General features: G+C 41.5%; 1 protein-coding gene across 1 annotated transcript in view; it reads left to right on the top strand.

Annotated features, from left to right (window-relative positions):
• The first annotated feature begins 4,457 nt into the window (after nt 1-4,457).
• IGFBPL1 (insulin like growth factor binding protein like 1) overlaps nt 4,458-18,424 on the top strand; it is a 47,309-nt gene continuing 33,342 nt past the window's right edge. The window contains exon 1 of the mRNA XM_014057571.2: nt 4,458-5,029. Coding sequence (XP_013913046.2) covers nt 4,525-5,029 — 505 coding nt within the window. The 5' untranslated portion in view covers nt 4,458-4,524. The remainder of the gene's footprint in view (nt 5,030-18,424) is intronic.

Genomic DNA, 18,424 nt, shown 5'->3' with positions numbered 1-18,424 from the left:
ACAATAATTAGCACTATTAAAAAATTAAATAAAATCCATATAATTAAATGTTAATCAATATTGGGAAAATGTTAGGATATATGATATAATTGAATATTATGGATGTCTAGTTAAAATAGAATATGAGGATTTGATGATAATAGAGGATTTTACAAATAAGTAAATGAACTGCCAGCATGTGTTATGGACTAATTCCTTAGCATAACTAAGGATGAAGGATGTTTAAATAATTATAATAATTAAAACCGGAGGTATAATGATGTTGATATGGCAAATATTCGAGTTAAGATATTTGAATTAATGGAAGTCAATCGAAGAAAAGCACCAGAACATGTTGTAACCAGTTGATATACTTCCTATTTTTTCATAATAGATACCTGTGTTTTGTTTTGTTTTTCTGATTGTTGTCTTTGTTTTTGTCTGTATTATCTGTAATTGATTGATATATTAAGAAAGATGTTGTACCAGCTTTAAACTAAAACTAAAAAAACATTTAATAAAAAAAAAAAAGAAAACTAGGGACCACCTTTGGTGGGAAAGTAACATGTCCCATGTTCCTTCGGCGTTGAGTCATGCCAGCCACATGACCACGGAGACATCTTCAGACAACGCTGGCTCTTTGGCTTAGAGTCAGGAACGACTAACACATATATGCATGCGTATGTATGTATGTATGTATGTATGTATGTATGTATGTATGTATGTATGTAATCCCACTAAGGCTCTCCCATAATTCTCTAGAGCACTTCTGGTAATAATAGCTGGCTTATCTTTCTTACCAGATTTTTCATAAAAACCACATCTGATTTGGCTCTATTTCCTGATCTTGCCACTAGGCAATTAGTTGGTTTAGTTTCTGAACCTAATGGCTTTACATTTCCTGTCCCTTTAGATGAATATAACCATTGACTTCAAAACTGGCAAACAGAGGATCTTTCTGCCCCTAAAGTCAGTATTGCTGCTTTAGATTGATTTTAGGCTTCTTCCTTTCAACAGTCTTCAAATCCCTTGATCAATTGCCCACAACATAACTAAAGAAAAATCTGGCAGAAAGTAATGGCTGAATGCAACAGCCTCCCATATTAAAAGCATTAGGCTGAAAAATTTAAGCCCAGCCCAACGATAACCAGTGTGGGAATCTTGCTAGCCATTATGCTCATCACAATGCAGCTCTGGAAAGCTTTCTTTGTAATCCATCCATCGCACAGAGCAGGGATTAAGCAGAGATACTGAGGAAATGAATGAGCTGAGTAGAATAGAAGGGTGAAGGTCTCACCTTTCAAGACTAAGGCAAAAACTGTCATATTGTTATGTGAGAACTGGGCACATAGTTAAAATGAAAAAGCATATTTTAATCCAGAAATTTTGACTCCAAATTGACCTGAATAAACCGAGACCAGGTTATGTCTAGTAATTAAGCTAATTACTTGAAGCTAATTATTCGGATGCTTCCATGCCTGCTTTCTTCTGCAAGCCAAACAGTTATCTTCATTAGATACACTGATCCCAAATTGTATTTTTTGTTGTGCCTTTGAATCAGTTTTTTACTCTTGGCAATTGCCAGACAAGTCCTTGTAGTTTGGGGGCAAGATTTTGGAAGTGGTTTACCACTTCCTCCTTCTTAGAGCTGAGAAAGAGTGATTGGCTTTATGGTAGGACTTGAAGATGTCTCCGTGGTCATGTGGCCGGCATGAGTAAATGCCAAAGATGCACGGAATACTGTTACCTTCCCACCAAAGGTGGTTCCTATTTTTCTACTTGCATTTTTACATGCTTTCAAACTGCTAGGTTGACAGAAACTGGGATAAGTAACTGGAGCATTACGTGGCGCTAGGGATTCAAAACGCAGAATTGTCGACCTTTCGTATTGACAAGCTCAGCGTCTTCGCCACTGAGCCACCACGTCCCTCAAGAATAATTAAACTAATGGCGCCAATCAGCCCCACGATTGGATGGTCCTTTGGGTTCCCCATGCAAGGCCACAGAGCCATGTTTTAACTCCTTTTCAGAAGACCAGCAAAGTGGGGGTCCTGCCTCACTTCCCGTGGGAGGATACTCCACAAGGCAGGGGCAACAGCAGAGAATGCTCTTTTTTCTAAACCTTGATAGTTGAAATCCTTAAATGAAGGTGTCTGCCACATACCTTCCATGCCTGACCGGATGGGGTGGGATGGTGTAATGCAGAGATCTTCAAACTTGGCAACTCCAGCTGGCTGGAGAATTCTGGAAATTGAAGTCCACAAGTCTTAAAGTTGCCAAGTTTGGGGACCTCTGGTGTAATGGGAAGAAGCTGGCTCTGGAGATGCCTCTGCCTCTTGCCATGTAGGGCTTTATGGTTCACAAGCGCCACACCTTGAGAATTGGAGATGGAGGCACACTGACACCAATGCAACTTGTGTAACAGAGTGTGTACCCAATATAGCTCCGTGTACCCAATATAGCTCACACAGCCACTTTCTGCACCAGCTAAAGCTTCCCGCTAGGCCCATGAAGAACGCAATAGTCCAAACAAGAGATGACCAGGGCATGAGTGACCAAGCAGAAAGCCTCCCTATCCAAGAAAGAGCATAACTAGCGCACAACATGGAATGGTGCAAAGGTCCTCCTGGCCATGGCTGCCACCTGCTTGTTGAGCTGTGAGTCCAAGAGGACCCCCAGTTTACATACCAGGTCTGCTGGGGTAGCGCAATCCCAGCCAAGGCCAAGAACCTCTCTGGGTACAGAGGGACCCATCCACAGCCACTCTGTCTTACAGGGTTCAGCTGAAGTCTGTTGTCTCACATCTAGGCCCCCACAGCCTCCAGGCACTGCAAAAGAGTGTTGATGGCATCACTTTGCCTGGGACAGATGTGTAACTGGGTACAACAGCACACTGGTAATACTTCATCCTGTGTTGACCGATTATCCCGCCCAGCAGTTTTATGTATATGTTTAAAAGGAGCCGAGAGAGCACCAACTCCTGTGGCACCCCACAAAGGAAGGGCTGTGAGCTGAACCCCTCAGTCCTTATTAACATTGAGAAAGGAAGGGAACCAACATAAAACCGTGCCATCCCCAACTCCCTAAGTGAATCCAAAAGGAGACCATTGTCAAAGGTATCGAAAGTCATAGGATCAAGGACAGATGCACTACCTCCATCCTGCTCCCATCAGAGATCACCCATAAGTGCAACCAATGTTTGTTTAGTGACCATTTGAAGTTACAACAGCATTGAAAAAGGTTGGCTTACAACTGTTTTTCGCTTATAACCGTTGCAGCACCCCCATGATTAAAATTCAGATGCTTGGCAATGGACTCATACTTATGACGGTTCCAGCATCCTGAGGTCATGTGGTCACCTTTTGCAACCTGTTGATAAGCAAAGTCAATTGGGAAGCCAGATTCACTTAACAAGCATGTTGCTAACTTAACAACTGCAATGATTCACTTAACAATTGCGGCAAGAAAAGTCGTAAAATGGGGCAAAGTCACTTAACAAATGTCTCATTTAGCCACATAAATTTTGGGCTCAATTGTGATCGTAAGCCGAGGACTACCTGTCTTTAGTTTTGTTTCAAAACCCCAAATGACACTTCTTCTGAAGTTAGCAGTGTACTTTCACTTCAATGTGCCTGTTTAAAAAGGAGGAAGATTCAGACGTCTCAAATCCTTCATTTCTTTCACACCACAGCCTCCAGGAAGCTGTACTGCTTCTCCCCCCCCCCCCCCTTATGTCCCAAAGATCCTTTTTCAAGAGGCAACTGGACTTCCTGGTCTAATTTTGAAGATGTTTCGCTTCTCATCCAACAAACTTCTTCAGCTCTGGTTGGATGGTGGGGAATGGATGGGTGTGGAGCCTTCTTGGAACTGTTGAAAGGATTGTGTTGTAGACTGGAGATAGATGATATCTTATCCCTTCCCCTCTGTCCACTGACAGAGAGGACCACTGGGACAGAAAGGACCACCTGAAAAAGGGGTCAAAGACACCATCTACGTAAAATTCAACAGCCCTCTCACAACAGATGAGAAGAGATAGACATCATCTATCTCTAATCTACAACACAGTCCTTTTCAACAGTTCCAAGAAGGCTCCAGCCCATTTGCACCGCTCAGGTGACCCTGATGACACAAATAAACCTTCAAGTCTCCTTAAGGACTTTCTAAAAAGAACACAAGTGACCAGTTGTCTGCAAGGAGTATTAATCCTTCCATTCCCCACCATCCAGACAAGAGCTGAAGAAGCTTCTTGGATGAGAAGTGAAACGTCTTCAAAGAAAGACAATAAAATCCAGGGAGCCTCTTGAAAAGAGCACCTTTGGGACAGCCGTGACCTGGATGACTGAGAATCCCTATAGACACTCCCGGTTTCCCGTCTAATCATTCTCCCCAAACGCCTCAGAGCTCCGTTACGTCTAACCCGCGCCAAGAAATTAGGCGCTAGAGAAGCTTCTCTGTGCGGGTTCGGCCGGGCGCCTGGAAGGGAGGAGGCGTGGTCGTCTGGGTGGGGGGCGGCTTTCTCGTCGCTCTCCGCCGCCGTCCCCTCAGATGGTTGCTTCGACGCGAGTCTTCGCAGCCGCCTTCCTTGTTCCTCTGGGATCTCACAGCATGACCGTCGGAGGTCGGGTTCCGTGGCTACCGCTGGTGGCCCTCTGCTGGGCTCTGGCGTCGAGGGGCGCCAGCGGTTCGGCTTGCGCTCCGTGCAAGCCGGACCTCTGCGCGTTCGTGCAATGTGCCGTGCCGGAACTGACCGCCCGAGACGAGTGCGGCTGCTGCGAGCGTTGCCTCGGCGCGGAGGGGGAACGCTGTGGCGGGACGCGGGGCGCTCGTTGTGGCCCGGGGTTGGTGTGCGTGAGCCAACGCCAGGCAGAAGCGCCCGAACCCGACGTCGAAGAGGGAACCGGGCATTGTGTCTGCAAGGAGGACGGCGCCGTCTGCGGTTCCGACGGCCGGTCCTACAGTAGCGTGTGCGCTCTGCACTTGCACAGCTGGCGCGCGCTCCTCGACGGCCGCGAGCGCGTCCGGAAGGCCCACGACGGCGAGTGCAAACTTGGTGAGCCGCGCGTCGCGGGGAGGGGGAGGGGGAAGCCGACAGCGGTCGGCACAGAACACCCGGGTCTCTTTCTCTCGTTCCTGACTGCCCCAACTTTCCAAACCTTGCATTCTTCTGGTGTTTAATCGGAGAGAGAAATGCGTTTCGGTCTAAATTGGAACAATGAGTTGTTCTTTATATTCACACACTCACACGCACCACACTCACACAAAACACACACAAACAGTCAAGGTAAAAACGTGAACAGCTTTTTTTTTTTTTTTTTTTTTTTGCAGTAACAGAGATGTTGGCAATAACCGTAGTCTTGGGCACTATTTTTAAGACTTTATATGCTATTGTATCTATTAAGACTTTTGTCACTTTATAGTAGCCTGCAACTATAGCATACCTCTTGAGTGTGTGTACACACACACACACACTATATAGAGAGAGGGGGAACATACATAATTATACTGTTTCATTCAGGTAAAGCAACAGTATGCAAAATACAGACAATAAATGAAATACAATGGGGAAAAGAAATCAAGAAGAATTCTAAAAGTATGTCATTAAACTTCTCAGGAACTGCCTATCCTGACAACTGTTCTTACTTCCATCCTATTCCTATGTTGCCTTAGGTGCTTTGTACCTTTCCCCAGTGTAATATATGGTCTCTTCAAAAAGGGTAGCATCCAGTAGGCTTAGGAAAGGAAATATCAATGAATTCAAGTTGGAGGATTTAGAATTTGGATCATTAAATGGTCCATGAACATGAATACAAACCTCATATGGCTATTGACACTCCCAACAACCTGAATGCAGGCACACTTGTAATCCTGGACTCCCTGGTTTCATGCAATACTTATATTTTAGTTAAATTAAGTCATGTTCTTGGTTATACTTCCACAACAGGTTCAGCCACACATTTGGGTTCCACAGGCATTACATTACACTAGCTCAGAAGTCACCCTCTTATACCACTACAACATCTAGGCGCAAACTTTTCCTACAACTTTCCATAAACTCAGCCAGACTGGGTATTACAGAAAGAGTGTAACTAACTACCCTGGGATTTTATGTGGTATGTTGGGCTTGGATTAAAAAGACCTAGATTCACATCTCCTTCCACCTCTACAGGTCCCTCAGCCAACTGATTCTCTTTCAGCTTAACTCACATGTTTGTCACAAAAATAAAAAGGTGGGAAAGGAAGAGGGAATGATTGTATGTAATGGGCATAGGGACAGGTGGAAGAACTACTGCCAAGGTCAGACAAGGGGATCCTGAGCCTGGGCCAGGAAACTAATTTGAGAAAACATCTCAGACAATTTCATCTCTAATTCACAGGAAGATAAAGTGAGATAGTGGGACAATATTTAGACTTGCAAGATACTGTTCCAATAATAGTAATTTCAGACTCATGTGGCCTTGAATTCTTCATCTATCCTATCTTATAAAGCTGATACGTGTGTGTGTGTGTGTGTGTGTGTGTGTGTTATTCCAACAAACATAATAAATAATTGTTTAAATGGGACTACTGTTGCCTATTGTATTATTACATGCATCTTCTCAGCTGTCTATTTAGATGGTAATAAAAGAATGGGCAAAGGAGAGGGGAACACATTTCTCTGTTAGTAAGTACTTCATTATATCTTAACCCAAGGGCACTAATTTACACAGATATAATCAGTGGGGTAACATTTAATGGCCCCCTTTGGGAACCAGGCTGTGCTTAACAGCTGCTTCTCTTTCTATTTGTAATCAGGCTGGCTCCTTTTAATTTTGTACGTGTGTGTGTGTGTGGTGTGTGTGTGTGGTGTGTGTGTATGTGTGTAGATATAGATGCAGATATATAAGCATTTCAAGAATACATTGCATTTTTTTTCTTTCTTTTTAGTTTTATTTGTGCAGTGTAACACATTACTGTGTTATAAATAAGTGTCCCATATTTTGGATATTCCCTATGCTATTTAATGTAATGTTGCCCAACTGGAGGGTTGAAGCCCTGAATACATGTGAATAAAGTCACTGTATTCATGATTTGTAGCACTTCTCTTTAAACAAAAGCCAAGCTTTTCCCCACCCTGCTAACTTCATTCAATCTTGCTTAAGAAAGGACTGGGAGAAGTGGGAATCTTACTTGAGACAGGACTCTTTCAAAAGGGCCTGTGTTTCCTATAAGCTGATCCCTCCCAAGAGCCAGCCAGCTTTATAATGTTCAGACTACTGTGTCAGGGGGGGAAATGACAGATCTCTTTTTGTATCACCAGCGGTGCTTTTCACACCCCTTAATCCTCTTGCTGACTCAACCAGTCTGAGATTAGTTTGAAATCTGCTCATTTCACTGTCACTTATGGTTACAGGTTACATTTCCATGAGTTTTGTATATACATTTCTGTGGATGAATAGATTTCACAATCCCCTTTGATTTTATAGGAAGGAAGGAAGGAAGGAAGGAAGGAAGGAAGGAAGGAAGGAAGGAAGGAAGGAAGGAAGGAAGGAAGGAAGGAAGGGTTTTAAAAAAATAATCCAAACAGAAATGACCAATAATCACAGAAGCCCAAAATATTATAAAATGTTTAAGTAGCAGAGGGTGGGGTGCTAGAACGTTTTTTCCTATAGTGTTTTTATGCTAATTTTGTTTAGCCTTTTTTCAAACTTAACAAAATCTGTTCATAATATTTTCATTTTAACTTTTGCTTTAGTATAAAATCATACATCATTTTATGTATGTATATGCATTCTTATCCCTTTTCATTAAATGTTGCTTTTTGTTTGTTTTACCTAATTAATATAAAAATAAAATCAGGAGCTGGGGGGAATGAAATGTTCTTCCAATTGTAGCTTAGGTAAAAGAGTTGCCAGGTAGTCTTACTTATTTATCCAGTTTTTATCCTTCCTCTTTAAACAACTTGCCCTGTTCACAGAAACAATGAACAGTCAGTCAATATCCCAATCAGATCTTCTAACCAGTGGTTTGGGGTAGACTTACAAGATTCTTTTGGGAATACACAGTTCCTGCCCACTTTCTTTAGGAAGTTGTGTCTCGTGTTCATCTTCCCACAAATCAGGCAGAGTATTTAACAACAATGGGAAGAGAAGGCAGGAATTGGTTTCATACCATATAGAGTAAGGAAGGAGATATTCAGGAAACGTTACTTGGGCAAAAGAGAATGGAACATTTTTAAAGTTTAGAAGAAGTTATAACAGTGTTGGTGAACCTTTTAAGCATTGAGTGCCGTAATGGGAGCATAAATGCGTGTCCATGCCAGAAACTGGAACAGCAGCCACCCGATGCGCATGTGCTCACTGGGAAGATGATCTTCCAGTTTCTGGCATATGCACTGGCCAGCTGGTCTTCACGAGCGCATGCTCACTAGAAACCAGAAGACCAGGGGGTTGGTGCCGATGCACATGCCGGAAACTGAAAGATCATCTTCCCAGTGAGCACATGCGCATCGGGCAACTGCTCTTCCGGTTTCCGGTACTCCCGTGCATGTGAAGACCAGATGACCGGTGCACCAGAACCCGAAAGAGCAACAGGCAACGGCTCGCGTGCCTGGAGAGATGGCTCTGCTTGCCACAGGTTCGCCATCATGGAGTTATAACTTTCAGAACAAGCTCAGGCAGATAGATGTTTCCTTTATTCAAGGATCTAGAACATGGGTGTCAAACTCACATTATCACATGACATTTCACATTTTTTTATATTCATGGAGCTGGGGTGGGCATGGCCTGTGCGTGATGCATCCAGTGCATGGGCCGCCAGCTTGACACTCCTGATCTAGAGGAAGGAGGAGAAGGACACCGCAATCAGACTTACAAGAGTCTGTTATTGCAGCCAATTTCAGGAAAAGTAGTTCTAACCTTCCTATGGAGTTGACTTCCTGGTCTGAGCTATCTAGTGGGATTGACACATTATGGCCTCCATCCTTTTCTCATTCATGGAAGAGAAACAGGAAAAAAACCAGTAAAGCACAGCTCCCTTGATGCCAATCCTCTCATCCTATGGAGAAACCAGTTACTAGCACCAAAGGAGGAATTATATACCCCACCTTCTTTCTTCTCTCTGTTCCTGTTACGAATAAAATCTCTATTCTGCTTCATAGCTAAAGGACAATAGTGATTAGAAGTGTGGTTTGTACTTCCTTAAGATGGCTCAATTTTCTGCTGGAACCTGCAGAACCTATGTATTAGTGCTGTTTTGCAGAAAAACTCAGAAACAGTTTTAAGCTGAATCTGTCATGGTTTTAGTGAGTTGGGTCAATTGATCCCTTTTTGTTGTTGCCATAATACATGAACAATATATTTTCTGCAACGCCATCGCTTCTCTTCTAAAGAGCATTGTTGTAGAGCTATTTTGGAATTGCAAAAAATCTGGATCACCAGTAGCAGAGAGACAAAGAAAATGAACTCCTTGCAACTATATAATTGTTATCTGATATTCCTGCATTCTCAGGGCTCCATTCTACCTGGCGTCTGGCTGCTATACATCTGCCTTATTAAGAGATGCTTGCCATTCTGTTTTCCACAATGTAAAAACTGTCAAAGGCTATTAACGAACTGAAGCTGTGCTTGGTCTATCTTGCTTTCAGAGATTATGCCAAGGAGGATCTCAGTTCACACAAGGATCTTTATAAATATACTATTTTCTGAATAAAGTCTGTATCTTACATAAGAGGCATATTTCCCCAGTAATGGCTAGTGGCGTCTTCTAAGTCAGTCAGTGTCAAAGTAATAACACAGCTATGTGGATTACTATTACAGCAGGACAGGAAAGGTTAGGATGGCTGTAGAAGAGGGGTTTCAAACTCCTTTTCATTAAGGGCCACATCAGGGTTTTGTTTGACCTGGGGGGGCAGCTCGACATCACTCGTGTTGGGGGCACCTGTGGTGGCCAAGTGCTAAGGCAGGACTTCCTTCAGACCCACCCTACCTTCTCATTATAATCTTCCTTCCTTCCCTTCCTTTCTTTTTCTTTCCTTCTTCATTCTCCTTTGTTCTTCCTTCCCCTCTTTCCTCCTCCTCCCCCTCCTTCTTCTTTTGTCTTTCTCCTTTCCTGTCCCTTCTTGGTTGCTCAAATGCAAATGGGGAAACATTTCTCCTTTTCTTTTGTTTTCCTTTTAGCTTCTTTTGCTAGCCCTCTGCCAGAGAAAACTAAGCCAGAGGGGAGGATGTGCAGCCCCACCCCCAGCTCCATTTTCACTGGCGGAGGCACCGCGGACCAGTCCTTTGATGTTTCCAGGGCAGCCCCATGGGCCAGATCTAATCACCCTGTGGGCCGGATCCGGCCTGCAGGCGTTGAGTTTGACACTCCTGCTGTAGAAGTTACTGTGAGTCACAAGTTGGGATTCTGCCTAGGTAGACATAAAGCAATTCCGTGTGAACTTTTTTCTTCCCAGTCCTTGCAAGCAATTTAAAACCAATTCCAAGTCATCTTCACTTCTGCAGACATTATTGCTAAGAACATACACAGAATACACAGAACAGCCCCTGATTATTCCTTCCAGCTATCCAAAGGGTTCGAGGGTGGGGACAGCATTTAATTCGTGCCCTGGCTCCTGAACTGCTACAGCTCGAGCCATTACAAAAGTTTTATTGTCCCTTCCACCATTCAGAAGTGATAGAAATAAATTGCTAATGCATATATTCATCTCCGGTACCTATTGTGTGGATTTGTCAGGTCACTTCCCTCCCCACCCCTGTGCAAATCTGTGCAATTACTACAAGATGGGTTTTATCCATCTGCCAGAACCCATTGCTTCGCTTTCCTTTTCAGAATCAGGGTTAGCTCTGAATGCAGAAGGAATACAGGATCCACATTTTGGCAGTCAGAATAGCTAAAGTAATGGGTGTTTGCTGCAGTGGCAAAAGTAAGTGAACAAAGCCGGAATCATAATAATACTCCAAGCAAAAGGCAAAATCATCAAGAATTCTCTTTCCCTCTTTCTTCAATGCTGGACCAGTTGGCTGCAGTACACCAGGCAGATTTTTTTCTCGGGGATAATTTTAAAACCAGGTCCCTTGAGATGTGTTCAGATTGAAGGTATACAGGGGGAGAATTAGGATTGCCTTCATAAATACCTAAGGAATTGTGGGCCATTTGCTTCTGCTTTGTGTTGAGTCTGTATTTCCTTTCAAACATACACACCAGTGTTGGGATTCAAAATTTTTTACTACCGGTTCTTAGACGTGGCTTGGTGGGCATGGCAAGGGAAGGATACTGTAAAATCCCCATTCCCTCCCAATCAGCTGGGACTCAAGAGGCAGAGAATAGATGGGGGCGGGGCCATTCAGAGGTGGTATTTACTAGTTCTCCAAACTACTCAAAATTTCCACTACCGGTTCTCCAGAACTGGTCAGAACCTGCTGTATAGCAGTCTGATACACACCCAATGCTAGATGACAAACAGTGGCTTCCTCAACTTGGAAATTAATAATTTCAAACATTATCAATATTATTTGTATGAGCCTATCCATATCTGAACTTTTGTTAATTATCTTTTGACATATTAAAAGCCTCTCCCAAAAAATGAAACCAAGGAAAAAGCTCATTGCTCAAAATACAGGTAGTCTTTGACTTACGGCCACAATTGAGCCCAAAAGTTCTGTGGCTAAATGAGACATTTGTTAAGTGAGTTTCGCTCCATTCTACAACTTTTCTTGCCACAGTTGTTCAGTGAACCACTGCACTTGTTAAATTAGTAACATGGTTGTTAAGTGAATCTGGATTCCGCATTGATTTTGCTTGTCAGAAGGTCGCAAAAGGGTATCATGTGACAACAGGACATGGCAACCATCATAAAGATGAGTCAGTTGCCAAGCATCTGAATTTTGATCACATGTCTGTGGGAATGCTGTTATGGTTGTTAGTGTGAAAAATGGTCATAAGTCATTTTTTCAGTGTTGTTGTAACTTTGAATGGTCACTAAAAGAACTGTTGTAAGTCAAGGACTAATTGTACTGGCTTTTAGAGGCTTTTAGATGATTGTATAGCACTTTGGACTTGAAGACAAAAGAAATGCTTCAGAACAAACAGAATAATTCACATTGTCCTTGTCCACAAGTCTTCAAAGCTGCTGCATCTTTTTCTGGCAGCCTGGAGCTATTTTCTGTAGTTGTGATATAATTCGGGCAAAAAGTATCTTTCGTTGGTGCCCCTGTGTGTCCCCAAACTCTTTGGTCTTAAAATCTGAAATATTGGACAACTCTACTATTTACCTGAGGTTTTTCTTTCAAACAATCATTAAAAACCTTAAAATGAAATTCATAAATTCAAAACTAAAAATACAAAAAACAAGAATTAAGTCAAAGTTTCCCAAATAGAATATAATTAGCTTAGAAGGCAGATGGAACAATGAAAAATGAGGATTTTTTAAAAAAGTTTTTAAAGCAGACATTCATTAAGATTAAGGTAAAGGTAAAGGTTCCCCTCACATATGTGTTAGTCATTCCCGACTATAGGGGGTAGTGCTCATCGCCGTTTCAAAGCCAAAGAGCCAGGCACTGTCCAAAGACGTCTCCGTGGTCATGTGGCCGGCATGACTCAACGCTGAAGGCACACACAACGCTGTTACCTTCTCACCAAGGTGGTTCCTGTTTTTCTACTTGCATTTTTTACATGCTTTCGAACTGCTAGGTTGGCAGAAGCTGGGACAAGTAACGGGAGCTCACTCTGTTAGGGATTCGAACCGCTGAACTGCCAACCTTTCAGATCGACAAGACATTCATTACTTCTGCACATTCTTTTCTAAATGGGCCTTAACATAGTTCAAAGACTATCCTGGAGCTTTGCAACTGATTGTAGTTTGCTTTATACTATAAATGTTATATTTAGCATTTGTATGAAGAGCAGCTTAGTAGTACTATGGCCTCACTGTGTTCTGATGCAATATTAATACAGCTTAAATCAGTATCTTCTGTATTCCTAGCACAAAAATGAAGGGAGCAGAAAACCATTCAACAGAACAATGCTAGCAAACACCTTTCAATGACATCACGTCAGGGTAAGACTGATTGCGAGTCATCAGAGCAGAGCAAACACTGGGAACAGTTTTATATTTATATGCAATGTTTTGGATTTGATTGCAAGATTTAGCAAGTGCAAGAGCATAAACAGAGCACTTGTCGAGACTCATTAAAGCACCCACACCTGTATCCAGGATGGAACAGGTGTGCAGGTGTCAGAGACCATTCTTCTTATACTGAATCCTCCGTAGCAAGTAAATTGGACTATCAGCCTGCCGCTTAGACCACTGAAGAAACTTTATCTCTCTTTATTAATCATAATCCTGACAAGAAGCCTGTGAAGGAAGCATAATTCAACAATGATGAAATAATGGGGATACTGAGACTGGAAAAAAGTAAGACTAAGCATAGAGTGACTTTCCTGTGAGGATCAAAACCGGTTGGGAGGGAAATCCTGAAGGAGAAAAGAGAAAAGGAGGGGGGAAGCAAAATGCTTTTCATCTGTTTCCTGTGTCTGCCTTGGGGTGGAGCGTGAATTTGACCCTCACTTTCCTATTTAAATGCAGTGTGAAAGTAGTTAAGTGTGTGATTATGCTTGTACTGTACAATGTTTGTTTTTAGGTATTTTATCCAAGCATGAGCATTTGAGAGTAATGACATTAGCATTCTTGAGATGATGTCCTTGAAGCCTCTCCCTTTTTCCTATGAGTATTTTCCAAGCTTTTTTTTTATTCTGAGAACATGTATATGCAAATATCAAAAATTTTATTGTCCAAGCTCTTTCCTCATGCTCCATTCATCTTGGAAACTGACATAGTGTGAAATGAACATATTAATATGTAACATATGTTTCACATGTAATATAGGTCTTTACAGGAATTAGTAAGCAATGAAATCATTTCCTAATGATTTATGAGCTTCTTGATGATACATATTTTTTCCCTTATTATGAACTGTTTCTATAATAGCACAGACACTGGCGCATGGCATGGTTACCAGTCTCTCTTTTGAAATCCTAAGCACTAGTGGTGAAGATGAGCATCAGTTTATTTATTTATATCTACTAAAGGAGCCGAGCTATATTTACATTCTGATGGTGACCATAGCTAGTAATACGATATGCAGTGTCTAAAGTACAAAAATAGAGAAGCGGAAATTCTAAAGGAAAGATGTCAGCATCAATGCAGAGCAAATGAATAATGAATTATAGAATTATGATTCAGTAAGTGAGTACATGGATCAAGAAATAAGTTCTGTTTCAAACCCAGAAAAAATATATCAGGATCCAAAAGTTTTTCTGAGTGATTCCAAACGGTGGCTTGAAATGAAACCTGGAGCATTATAGGTAGTCCTCGACTTATGACCTCAATTGAGCACAACATTTATGTTGGTAAGGGAGATATTTAAGTGAGATTTGCCCCATTTTAAAATCTTCCTTGCCACAGTTGTCAAGTGAATCACTGGAGTTGGTAAGTTAGTCACACGGTTGTTAAGTGAATCTAGCTCCCCCATTGACTTTACTTGTTGGAAGATCGCAAAAGATAATCTCAGAACACTGCAACCATCATAAATATGAGTCGGTTGCCATACATCTGAATTTTGGTCACGTAACCATGCTACAATGGTTGGATGTGTGAAAACTAGTCATGTCACATTTTTCAGTGCTGTTGTAACTTTGAACGTATACTAAATGAGCTGTTGTAAATTGAGGACCACCTGTAGCTGTTCCATCTTTCAGCTGAAACATTTGTGGCAGTATTCCTGGAATGAGTAGGGCAGAATAATGAGCACCATCCCTTTTCTCCCCTCTCAGAAACAGTGATTCATGATGTCATCATTGCTTCCTTCAGGTGACTGTTCTTTGATGGTCTCAGCAGCATGCAGTGCATCATTTCCCACTAATCTGCTGCTGATTTGCACAATATCTTTTGTAGAGATTAGTAGAGATTAGATTAAACTTGACTCAATAGCAGTAACTATGAGAGGGACCTTGGAGTCCTAGTGGACAATCACTTAAATATGAGTAGAGGCCAAAAAGCCAATCCAATCCTAGGTTGCATTAACAGACTGACAGAATCAAGATCATGTGAAGTACATTATTAGTACCACTTTATAAAGCCTTAATAAGATGTAGAGACTCTGGAAAGAGTGCAGAAAAGAACAACAAGGAGCAATGCTTCAATATTTGAGAGGTCAACCTATTTTCTAAAAGCAAGACAAGAAACAATGGCTGGAAACTCATTAAGGAGAGAAGGAACCTAGAATTAAGGAGAAACTTCCTAACACTGAGAACAATTAACCAGTAGATCGGCTTGCCTTTAGAAGTTGTGGATTCAATGGCAATAAACAGTATTTTCCAGGAGAATTTCATGCAAAGTTATATTAGGCTGTCTTAGCTGAGTGTGAAGACTTTCAGGTGTTTATTCCAAATATTATGGTTTGTCAACCAGATGTTCAGACTGGATTTGGCATTTTTGTCCACCTATTAAGTCCTTTCCAAGAATCTGGGATAGACAGATGTTGACATTAGATGGTGCTAAGGGTATTGTGGCAGGATGTAAGAATATTATTATTTGTTAAATTTATTTGCCACCTATCTCGCTGTGGGGCTAGGTGGTTTACAACAGTAAGAGCAAAAAGTGTAAACATAAGAATAATAAAACAGTGAAACAAATAATGAAAGTACAGTAATAACAGGTTAAAAAATAGGTGGGGGATGTAGAGAATATAGAGGGGGAGGTGGGGTTTGCTAACAGTGTAGTAGCCACCTCTAGTGTGATACTTCCCCAAAACAATAGATACAAACTCAAACAATAGATACAAGCTCAAGGTAAACCGCTTCAAACTTAATTGGTCAATGCCTGGAATGCTCTACCTGACTCCGTTGTTGCATCCTCTAACCCCTACAGCTTCAACCTTAAATTGTCTACTGTGGACCGAACCCCATTCCTAAGAGGTCCATAAAGGGGGTGTGCATAAATGCACTAGCGTGCCTACCATCCCTGTCCAACTGTCCCCATTTATTTGTACTTATTTCCTTGTTCACATCCATGTTTATACTTATACCTGTTATCTTGTACATGTTAGATAGATAGATAGATAGATAGATAGATAGATAGATAGATGATAGATAGATAGATAGATAGATAGATAGATAGATTAGATTAGATTAGATTAGATTAGATTAGATTACAATAAAATACCTGTTACAGAAAGCCTCTATCAAAATTCTCCAGCAAATGCTCTGTAATTTTATTTGTAAGGTTTGTAAGGCTTTTGTTGCGATAGCTGTACCTGTTTTTCCTTTTCGACCATCTTTGTAGGGGAAGGCAGGAAAATTCTTCCTAGCAATCCAGTAAGAAAAGCTCTTTTTAAAGAGAGAGAGAGAGAGAGATGCCTGACAACACTTCAATGAAGGGATCAAAGCTTTCTCCAGATTAATTTTACAGGGTCTGCTTCTGCTCCCAGGTGTATTCTCTCGCTTTTGAAATTGTTGGATCTCATGCTTTCTACTCTTGTCCTGGCTTTGTCATCTGCATTTGCCTGAAAACCTGAAGCGTCTGTAAGCAGATTTAATGATGACCTAATGAGCAAAAACACATCAGGAACCAGTCAAAGAAATGAAAACCTTTTGAAGTGGTGGGACTTTTCCAAAATCTTTGTACCTAAGCCATCCAGCCAATCAGTTCTGGAATTGCAGAGTTATATTTCATAAACACATTTGTCTGAACTTATTTTTCTATAACAACCCTTTGAGCTGGGAGAATTATTAGGTTATATTAAGTTTAAAACATACTACTTGCTAGAAAACAATAGACTTTTGAAACCAACCAAGTTTGTTGATTTTGTTGTTTGTTATGTAAATTATGAAATTTCAGTTATTACAATTAATTACATGTTAAGGGCATGTAATTTGCAGCATAAGAATGATGAAATATGATATGATTTAATCCATGTCTGAGGAGTCTTGAATTAAGGAATACAAAAATGACCAAACCTTTTAATCATGAATTTTCTTAGGCAGCTGCTTAAAATTAGAAGGCACAATTAATCATTTGTCACTCAAAATTAATTCAGGAATGCTCTAGGTGTCATAAATTGAATATAGATATATATTCACACATGCACATACAAATCTAAAGATGGGATTTATACTTCATAAGCTTTTGTTTGAGAACTTTAGCGGTTTTGCAAAGCTGTGTAAAATTACCAAATTTTGACTATTGAAATATTATTGAAATATTATTGGATTATTGGATTAAGCCAACAAAATTCAATGCTCCAACAGTTGCTTCTGTAAATGATTAATATATTTAAGTTCATCTTTGTAAACCTTTAATATAAATTAAAACATGAGAGCCCTTAAAGAGCTGGTTCTTTTTTATGTATGGAAAATTACCAAGCAATTATAAAATTTTGAATGACTACATGAAAGCATCAATGCATTTGACACTCAGCAAGCTGCTTTCAGAATTTTCTTTTTAAAGTAGGATCTCATCCCTAAATAATGTTCATCATCATTTATTTTCTCGTGGCGATAACATCAGCCACGAGAATTTCAGAAATGGCTGCGCTGTCGGTGCGTGTAACTTGTGCATAGTGAGGCCGGACAGAATCATCCTCAGGCTTGACCTGTCCTTCCTTCTGAAAGTGAACATGGTTTCATAGGACACAGGAGATCATCCTGCTGAACTTTTGTCCCAAGCGGTTCACCTGGCAGAAAAGAAATGGCATAAGCTTGATGTAAGACGGCCAGCTCATCGATATATAAAAAGGAACAGCTGCCTTCCGTCTAACTTATTTGTCTCCTTTCAGCCTGCCACAATGGGCAAGAAGGCCATCCATGATCAGTAGATAGTTGAGGGCTTGCATAGCCCTGGCTTATGAACAGCACTTAAGACCCTTACCACACTGCATCACTGCCCATTCAACGCACAGTGCTGCCACCATGACCACCTGGGCAACGCAGGCATCCATGGAGGACATTTGCAGGGCTGCAACCTGGGCCTCACCATTGCCCTTCATTAAGCATTATAGATTGGGTTATTTTGCCTCAGCTGAGGCGGCATTTGGACAACGGATGCTTCAGCGGGTTCTCTCTGCGAATGGGACTTCTGGACCAGCCTATTGCCTGCCCTTGAACTTCTATGCTTGGGTATATCAGATGCTTGGAGTCCCCAAGCAGTGCACAAGAGAAAGACGGTTGGTCTTACCTGAACGGTAGTTCTCTGTGCGCTGCGGGAGAGTCCATTCCCTCCCTAGGGAACCTGGTCCAGTGTCCACATCGGATGTTGATGATTTCACAACGATATTCTTCAACCTACACCTTTGTTAAGAAATTGACTCCAGTCAAGCCAAGGAGGCGTGTCCAAACTGTTTGAACACAGTCTCTGGGCTAATAGGCAGTAGTTATAACCCATGCATGGAGTCTCCCGCAGCACACAGAGAAC

Source organism: Thamnophis sirtalis, unplaced genomic scaffold, assembly GCF_051295495.1.
Source record: "Thamnophis sirtalis isolate CommonGarterSnake01/CBP01778 unplaced genomic scaffold, rThaSir2_p1.2 scaffold_5, whole genome shotgun sequence".
Classification (NCBI taxonomy): Eukaryota; Metazoa; Chordata; class Lepidosauria; order Squamata; family Natricidae; genus Thamnophis; species Thamnophis sirtalis.
Note: the sequence above shows the minus strand (reverse complement) of the source record. Positions and strands in the feature narration are given on the sequence as shown.